The sequence below is a fragment of the Zerene cesonia genome, chromosome 2, assembly GCF_012273895.1.
Source record: "Zerene cesonia ecotype Mississippi chromosome 2, Zerene_cesonia_1.1, whole genome shotgun sequence".
Classification (NCBI taxonomy): Eukaryota; Metazoa; Arthropoda; class Insecta; order Lepidoptera; family Pieridae; genus Zerene; species Zerene cesonia.
In genome coordinates this window covers 495,348-505,704 of record NC_052103.1, presented here as the reverse complement: position 1 = coordinate 505,704, position 10,357 = coordinate 495,348, and the positions used below count along the sequence as shown (strand labels likewise).

At 34.3% G+C, this 10,357-nt stretch overlaps 1 protein-coding gene across 2 annotated transcripts in view; it reads left to right on the top strand.

Annotated features, from left to right (window-relative positions):
- Positions 1 to 10,357, top strand: part of LOC119835829 (GAS2-like protein pickled eggs) — a 120,269-nt gene that overhangs the window by 61,573 nt on the left and 48,339 nt on the right. For both annotated transcript variants that reach the window (XM_038360865.1, XM_038360854.1), the window contains exon 2: positions 7,510 to 7,729. In XM_038360865.1, the coding sequence (XP_038216793.1) occupies positions 7,547 to 7,729 (183 nt within the window). In that variant the 5' untranslated portion in view covers positions 7,510 to 7,546. The remainder of the gene's footprint in view (positions 1 to 7,509; positions 7,730 to 10,357) is intronic.

The following is a 10,357-nucleotide window of genomic DNA, read 5'->3' as shown; positions in this document are numbered from 1 at the left end:
CGATCTAATGTGAACACTCTGTCCGGCGTCCGTTTTTCGGCAGATCTACCGGTCCGGCGTAGTGGGAACGCTGCCTAAGGGGTAAAATAGGGGATGATATTGTACCATGTAAATATGGACCACGGGCGAAGCTGCGGGCAATAAAATGATGTACACATACTAAACACAATATTTAATTATAATAAATTTTTTATCTGGCAATTTTTTAAGGCAGTAAAGTTGGTAGCCCTGTGCGTAACTGCGACAGCGGTCTCTATAGTGATCGAACTGGCCTACTCACCGGTACCGTTCGCAAAAACAATCTTATTTATATTCCAATGAAAAACATTTCATGCGTGCGAAATTTTCACGCAATATTTATACAAATGCATGTTTTATTATATGTAATTAATCTTATGTTATAGTAAAAAAAATGTAACATTGTAAGTCCAAATAGATTAATTATGTAATGATAAATGACGGAGCTGTTATATACAAAACTATGTTTACGCTTGAGAAATTTTTTGAAAGAATAGAATAGGGGTGGCCGAGAGGCTAGGCGTTGCTTCGGTTAGGCAAGAAACGCAGGTTCGAATCCCGCCCCGTGATCGAATTTTTTTCTATTCTTTCAAAAAATTTCTCATTTATAAAAGCATTTCAATGCTATAAAACTAAAAATTAGATGTTTACTCTTATTTTCAACTGATATTTTAATTTTAACGAGACGTTCTGATTCCTTGCCATTATTTTTTTAGTTAAGACACGATCACGAAATATCGCGTTTTAACAATATTTCATTTAATTGGTCGATAACGATAATGTATACTGAGAAATTTTTAAAAATAAGAAAAGAAAAATTGTTTTTGATGACGGTACTCTTTGACGGAAGTCACTGCGTTGCGCAAGCGACGGATTCCGCGGCTTTGTTTCTGCAACTGTGTCGTAGTTGCTTCCTTTGCACCTACTAAAGAGTTCAACTGTTACGGCCACACGGGGCCCTGTAACGCCTCGTCTAAGCAGTACCAAAAAATTATATATTCTTAATTCTTATAATATACAGTGCTCATCTACACTGATATTATAAATAGGAAACTTTTGTATGTTTGTAACGTTTTTACGCAAAAACTGCTGGAACGATTTAAATACTTCACTGAGTGACATAGGCTATACATGTACCACGGATGAAGCCCGGGCCCGGAACTAGTAGTTTATTTATAATATATAATTTGTGATCAGCTCTGTTACGAACGTAAAGCCCTTGTATTGGGTCGTCTGGAGGAAAAATAATAATTAAGAATTAAGTATACCAACATATTGAAACCCAGGTCTACGAAAATTTAATTTTCATGTCTGTTTGTTATAATATAAGAACGATGTAGTTAGGACGTGCACTCTTCTATGTGGTAATATCTGAATTTGATATACTTATACGTCTAATACACATATTAATCAAATCAAATCAAGTCAAATGAACCAGAAGAATTCTAAAGCCAAGTTATTCTATCAATAAAGAAGATTTATTTGTTACACACACACACTCAGTGTTCTACTGAATCTCTATAAAAATGCTTAAAAACTTCAATGAAAGATTGAAAGAAGCTCAGTTGATTGAATAAATAAATATTACAGTATGAATTTATAAAAAACTGAAGTCCGTATGGGGCAGATGATGTACATCTGTTTCACTGATCGATTTTATTTATGGACAAGTAGGTGATCAGCCTTCTGTGTCCTGCCAGACCGAGACTTTTTTTTTGCGTCCCCACCGCGAATCGAACCCAGGGCCCCTCGGTTCTAATCTCACGCGCTAACCACTGTACCAAGGAGGCGGTCGAAATATTTTTAATGAATTTATAAATACGTTCTTACTACCAAATAAGGCGCGATTCTGTAGCCCTGAAAATAACGTATTATTCAATTGTGACAAAACTTAATAGAATTCGTCACACTTATTCAGAATCTCGATGCGAATTTCTTTAAACAATGAGGCAATATTTTCTTACGATTGTTTCTCCGTAGCCCTTGCTAAACCCTATAGGGCTCGCTTTATGACGTCATCTGTGTATTGCGCATTGGAGAGTCAAAAATAACAATTATTAATACTCTTAATATATAAATAAGCGAGGTTTATGCGGGTTTAAATAGTTTTGTCATTGTTTGTGTTAACTTCACACTGGTTTAGTGACTTCTTAAGAGGTTATTATTTGAGTGATTTATTTAGTATTCTACCGCGATAGGGCAGTGAATATTGTTTATTTGAGACGTGAGTAAACGTGTTTGTGTTAAGTTAATTTTAATGAAAACTATGCTCAATTATAAATGAAAATATTACAGTATGAATTTATAAATACGTTCTTACTACCACTTGCGGTCATTACTAAACAATTAATCTAAATATTACGTCTCATAATATACTTAATATATGTATCCTACTTTCCTATCCTACTTCCTACTAATATTATAAATTTATTTATTACTCTTTAACAAAAATTGTACAATAAACTTAAAAATATATACATATATTAATAACCATTAAAAAGAAGAAGAGTACAATTTGTTGGGCGGCCTTATCACTCAGAAGTGATCTCTTCCAGGCAACCCGGGCAAAAGGTAACAAGCATTTATTGAGTAGTGTAAATGCGAAAGTTTGTAAGGATGTGTGTGTATTTGTTGCTCTTTCACGCAAAAACTACTGAACCGATTGCAATGAAATTTGGTACGTAGATAGCTGAACAACTGGAATAACATATGGGCAACTTTTTATCTCGATATTCCTATAGGATACGGACTTACGCGGGTGAAACCGCGGGGCGCAGCTAGTATTAATATAAAATTTAAGAGTTTGTTAGCACCTGTTAAGCTGAGTAACAAGTGGTCCGATTAGAAAAATTATATCATTGTTATCTATATGTGTGAAGTCCCGTGTCCCCTAGTGGGGTATGGGGCAGATGATGTACATCCGTTTCACTGATCGATTTTCTTTAGGAACAAGTAGGTGATCAGCCTTCTGTGTCCTGCCAGACCGAGACATTTTTTTTTTTTGTGCGTCCCCACCGGGAATCGAACCCAGGACCCCTCGGTTCTACGCTCACGCGTTAACCACTGTACCAAGGAGGCGGTCAATGGATGGCGGATTGTTATCTATATACTATATATAAAATAATGTACGACGTGGGGGAAACTGCGGGGCACAGCTAGCTGTATATATTTTTAAACGATAACTGAGATATAATCGTATCTATTGAACTTCCGACCTTGTCTTGTTAATATGCATTCAAATGACCAAAATTAAAAATCATTTGAAAATTAATTTAGAAATTTATTCCGACTTGAACTATTGGTCAACTGCGAATATTTCGTTATTAATCCATGACCGTGTTTTAAATATAATTTATCGGCTGCGAATTATTCGGAATCGTATGGAAGGTCGCGTCGAATGTTTTTATTGATGCATTTTTCCTTAAATTATAATTTGGAGTTAGATAAAATAATGAGAAATAAGTAAATATAATGGTACATATTGATATTAAATGTTGATTTGAATGTAGTGATTATAATTAATCTTTTCTACAAAGATTACCGACGTACTAATCTAGATTCTAAAATGAAACCAAATGACAAGAAAATTTAATCAAACAAACATAATCCTGTTAGTCTGTTCAAAACTCACGGAGTTATCGAGAGAAAAAAAAAATTACAATCGAATTAAAAAAATTATAGCCGTATTTGTATATTGTACTAGCTGCGCCCCGCGGTTTCACCCGCGTAAGTCCGTATCCCGTAGGAAAATCGGGATAAAAAGTTGACTATATGTTATTCCAGTTGTCCAGCTGTCTATGTACCAAATTTCATTGCAATCGGTTCAGTAGTTTTTGCGTGAAAGAGTAACAAACATCCATACATCCATACTTACAAACTTTCGCCTTTATAATAGTAGTAGGATTACTATAGTACGTTAAAACTCGAGACTGGCTGGTCTGATTTTTATAATCATGGTATTGGTGCATTCTGAATAGTCCAGGGAAGGTTTAAAAGGTAAGAACAATACGGAGGCGCGCGAAGCCGCGGGAAGATAGTATAATATATATTTTCATGACTCAATCATCGATTTTGTGTTATGGAAAATATCTAATCATTATGGTTACATAAAACTATTTTATAACAATTGACATCTAAATCGAAACATTTTACGTTTCAAGCGGAAGTTTGACACGGGCGTCCGCCATGTTGTGACGTCATAGCTGTCATTTCGAACGAGCTGAGAGGGTTTCCCGCCGAAAATGAAGGCGGGAAAACTGAATTATTCTATTAAGCAGCGTTATGATAAATATAACATGTGGGATTAAATACCATAAAACTCAAATAACCAATTACAATTACATGATTCGATGAATGTAAATATGTTTTAATTGACCATGGCAAAATGTATCTTTCGTTATTTGATTTTCTAAGTATGATGAGCCTTATTTAAGACTCAAGGTCGAATCCAAGGATCTCAGTATTCTCCAATATCTAATTAAAAGATTCTTCTGGTCGTGAAATATAATTTGTAATGCTTGGTTTGAAGCTGTAATCAAGCGTGATCGTCATATAATCGACTTTCATTGATCCAATTTTTCTACCATGAAATATAATGAATTTAATGCAAATATTTCCTTGTATGTAATCGGTTTAGTGCGTGTTGAAGAGCATTAATGATTAATCGATTATCTACCGGTTGTTATGTGATTAATTTCGATTAAATACTCATTAGATGGAGCATCACTTGTTACGTGAACGACGGCTGAAATATCAGATTTAGTTTATAAGGTGAAAGAAAAATACACTAGTATTGCTGAAGTAGGTATAAATGGTTATAGATTGTTATAAAATAATTATTTGATTACAAAAGTGTAATGTCAGTTACATTTTTAATTCAAAAGATAAAGTTTAAAACAATACATATTAATTGAAATGAGTAATGACATGGAACGGAAATGTTATATAATAGAAAAGACCTTAGAAAAAACTAATTGTAATACTCCTAATTTACTAAGGAAATATATCACGCAAAGAAGTGTACATTAACTGATATGTGATATTAAAAACTATTTTAATTATTTCGTATTGTTGACGGATTCGATTGATAGATACAATCTCATAAAATAAACTATTGTCGTAATGACATTTCACGCGTTGGGTCGGCCATTTTGGGTTTTTGTTGATGTCACTGGGAATAAATTATCTGTATAATGTTACCTACGTTCTTTAATTATACCACATTATTCAGTGACTATACTGCCGTCTGCGGATTCGCTCGCGTGCAGGTTAAGCTCGCCAAACACTAGCGATTTTGTAGATTAAATTGAAAACCCATTACGTAGTTCCTATAAAGCGGAACCAAGTGTAACATCGATATAATTGTTCGGACACAGTTTTACGGGTAATTTATGAGAATCCATCGCGATCGCTGATATTGGTCACGGATGCGTACGCGCGTGACGGGCGATGACCTGCAGTGCAATGTTTTGATGTAAATCGTTGATTATTTTTGTATATTTATTTGCATTTTGTTTATGTGGTGAGCGTATCCGAAAATACTAGTAAACATAATCATCGTAACCTCAATTTGAAAAAAATCTCTGCTTACTCCGTGGCAGGTTAATAGAACAAGTAAAACTATTGAGTCAAATATGGCCACAATGTAATGGACTAGAATACATAGATAATAGAAAATTTTAAATACATGGGTTTATTTTTTTATAATAATGATGATATTTCACAATAAATATCGAAACAGGAACATATCTCAAAACAGGATAAAACATCCAAATTTCATGCGAAAACATTCATTCAAAAAAAGTGTAATGATTTTATATAAAAAAAAGGAAAAGGATGACCGCATACCAATTACGTTTAATAAAGTCAATTTCATACAAATTCCACAATTTATAACATTTATCTTGATTATTTAATTACATAACGAGTCCAAGGTCCGCTGGCTACAACATCCCAATTGGTCTGAATAACGTTTTGACAGATTTAACGCTTCAATCATCGTGTAATTATTTCGGAGTGCGTATGGGTGAACCATTTAATTGACCCATAACGTAATTCGATTGATTCTATACATTATTTATTTAATACTAGCTTCCCGCTCGCGGCTTTGCCCGCCTCCGTATTGTTCTTACCTTTTAAACCTTCCATGGACTATTCAGAATACACCAAAACGTGTATAAAAATCAGACCAGCCATTCTTGTGTTTTAGCGAGACTAACGAACAGCAATTGGTTTTTATATATAAGAAGATTATCTAAGTGAAGTTTCGTGTCCCCTAGTGAGGTATGGGGCAGATGATATACATCAGCTGTATGACTGATCGATTTTGTTTATGAACGTAGGTCCTAGTCCTTCTGTGTCCTGACATTTTTTTGTTGTGAGACCGTTCCGTGAGTGTTATATAGTTGAATGTATATTCAAGTAAATTATTTTTTAATATCACAATATATTTTGCATCTGTGAAGTTTTCTACAATACCTCACCTACCACATATTACGAAAATGTAATATTGTAAGACTAAGAAGTTTTTACATGAGGAAGCATAGACAAACAAACAAAAAGTTAACGACATTCGTGTCTCATTACGAAAACAAACATAGCATAGGTAAATACATGACGCAGAGTTCTATAAAATGTTGATATTTTATTGTTATTTATAAAACGCACTTATAAATAGATAAAAATTATAAACACAGATTCCTTAGCTATTATACTGTTCGTATTTAATTACAATCCATATTAAAATGTCAAATATGTTCATATAAGTGTATTATAAATCGCTATAAACAAAGCTCTAGTTAATAATAATAGAAACATCAACACAACAACAACAGAAGTTATAGGTAACTCAAGAAATGCTGTATATAAATAAAATATACAGTACTTGTTATTCTTATGATACTATATAAATAAGTACATAAGAATAACAAGGTATTTGTTATTAAAGTTAACGAAAATCATTTAAAAATTATCTTCTGGCGTCAGCAAGTTCGCGAATAAAAAAATCGTTCCATGGATTTCTTTAAATCGTAAGAAATGAACAAAAGTCCTTGGCGGATCGTTCATCTAGGGATACCAGGAACGGGCTGTCTAGACTCGCAAAAAGCCGAGATTCCCGCGATAATTGCCAATTCACTGCCCATTAGATGTGGTTTCGTAAACTTACTTTTTAGTATCTACCAATACCCGCGAATTCAATTGCGTTAAATTGGGATTTTTGGATAGCAAGTTAAATTATTATTTTTTTTAAGTTTCCTGTATAATTTTTGTTAAAGAGTAATAAAATAAATAAAAATAAAAAAATTCACTTATTTGATATTTTATTTCAACGCTATAGCAATAAAAATAAATAATCAGCAATACAATATTAAAAACCATTACAATCAACTAACAGTTTTGTCAGCTGTCTTTTAGCCACAAGATGGCGTCAAATGTCAAACAATATATCAAAACAAAGAGATTCGAAATTTAAATCGACCTCCATTGTTCCAGAACCCGTAATGTCCAAGCAGTGAAACAAAACATCGAAATGGCGAGCGCCGGCGCGGTCCTTCTGGAGACCAGGCCTTTTCGGCCCTTCAAGTCCTCTGAGGAGTACTTGTATGCTATGAAAGAGGACTTAGCTGAATGGCTGACAGTCTTGTACCCTGAATTACGGATCAACGCTGATAACTTTCTTGATAGATTGGACACTGGCGTCGCTTTGTGCAGGGTAAGTCCTATTTCTTAATCGCTTACTTAAAACACGATTTTAACACAATATAAATATGTTTTCAATTTAGTAAAGAAATAGTATTGAAATTTTTTTAGAAAAGTACTAAAATAATTTAAACCACGAATGTTCTCAATTCAAGCATATTTTTTATATTATATTCTTAATATTTCGCATTCATTCTGAACCTTCAAATTTATAATAAATTTACAATGCATTTCGAAATTGCATATATTTTAGTTATATCAGTAATAAATGATGTCAACTATATATATAAGCCAATGTGAGGACGGCCGAAATATTTTCTCAGTAAATAATGTAACGAGTACGTAACCTCCAAAATATCTCTTCTTAGAATATTATAAAGACCTTTATTACATCGAGTAATAAATATACCAACTGCGTAACAATATGCGTCAAAGTAAGGAAAATAAATGCATTGTAATATGTAATATCCATACGCTTATTTAGCAGGAATTTAAAATTATAAATAGTCATTTAATGACGTTAAAAGATAAGAAGCTAGAATTATATTATTAAATATATTATTTGTTAAATTTTAAATCCTTGCAATGACAAATCCTGTTTATTTGTTAACATTATAATATTGTTTTAACCTAGTATGAAGTACTGGCTGCGCCCCGCGGTTTCACCTGCATAAGTCAGTATCCCGTAGGAATATCGGGATAAAAATTTGCCTATATATGTTATTCCAGTTGTCCAGCTGTATACGTACCAAATTTAAATGCAATCGGTTCAGTAGTTTTTGCGTGAAAAAGGAACAAACACACACACTTTCTTACAAACTTTCGCATTTATAATATTAGCAGGAAGTAGGATAGGATATAGCAAAGAAGCATTTTTTTGTTTTCCCGTTAATTTTCGAAACGTCTGGACCGATGTTAACGACATTTTCCCTAGTTAAGAGTGGAATGCTTTACAGTATTTTTAATTTGGAAAATTAGTTGGGATTCCTAAAAAACACAACTTTCCGTGATTCCAGATAATTAGCGTATACGTAAATACGTTTTTATTTTAATATAATGCGTTTCAAACTATGCTTACGATGATAAAGTGAAATGGTTCCGGAGTGAGTCGTCAAGTGGTTAGCTTATCAGCTTATCAGTAAATATATCGATTTTTATTGCCCTCAATTCACATACGCTTGATAATCAAGTGAATGTATGTTTTCGTCAGTGCATTGTTATTTTAATATACGTTTGTGTATATTAAAAAGCTATAATTTTATGCGCTAACTTTGTATTGAGTATATCGTGTTGATTAAATACTTAATTATATTACCTAATGATGTGATTATTCGGTGCCCATAAAATTTCACCCAAAATCGGCTTAGTAGTTTTTACGTGACATATCTGCATACGGTCAAGTTTCAAACTGGAGGAATTTCAGTGATGTCTTAAAGCAATGTTTATTCCATTATCTCAGAACTTGACCAAATTTATTTATGCGACCAAACGGGAAGCACAGATCAAATAAAAAATAATCATAGAAATAGGTTCACGCAGTCAAAAATTCTAAAGTAACAAAGTCTATAAAGACATGGAATAGATAACCGTCTCGTTTTTGAAGTCGGTCGAAAAGCGGACAATCCTACTATCCTACTATCCTACTATATCCTACTAATATTATAAATGCGACAGTTTGTAAGGATGTTATTTACTCCTTCACGCAAAACCTACTGAACCGTTTAAAATGAAATATGGTACGTAGTTAGCTGGCCACCTGGAATAATACAAAGGCAACTTTTTACCCCGATATTCCTAATACGAACTTACGCCGGTGAAATCGCGGGGCGCAGCTAGTATGTGATATTTTCAAGCACATCCCAAACCAATACTATTTACATTCAAACGTCGCCACATACAACGCGATAGCACTGACCTTTTTGATAAAAACCGTGGACCGATACAGTGGCCATACGTGTCAGAACTGTCACAAAGTGTTGCGAGACTGGTCTAATTGTATTTATTAATTAAACTGTCAATGTCGAGTTTCGTAACGCTAATCTGACGTGATTAGGGCTCTAGACATTTTTATTGTGAGAGTCGAGCATGCTTCGGCACGAATTGGGCCAGCTCGCACCGGGGAACACACCCCCACAGAAAATCGGCGTGAAATAATAGCTTGCTATTGTGTTTCGCACGGTGAGTGGGGGAGCCGGAGGCCTATTTGCTTGCCCTTCCCAGTCCATTCCTTCTTTCCTGACATCAATCCTTTCCTTATCCCTTATCCCTTAAAAGCGGGCAGCGCATTCTCAGAGGTCTGCGCTTCTGCGAATGTTCATGGGCGGTGGTGATCGTTTACCATCAGGCGAACCACCTATGTTGTTGTTATGACATAAAAAAAAGACCTTGAGAATTTGGTAGAAGTAAAGTTTAAGGTATCGGCGGGAAGTAGCATGCTACCGAGTTGAGTTCGGTGAGCGATGAAGCCGGTTTTCTGTATCCCTTTTCGCCCTTCCCAGTCCATTCCTGTATTCTTATCGTCAATCCTTTCCCTAAACTGACCTCTGCAAATGTTCATGGCTAGTAGTGATCGGTTACCATCAAGCGAAACACCAGCTCAGTTGCCCGCTATGGCATAAAAAAGATGTATTTATATTGCTTT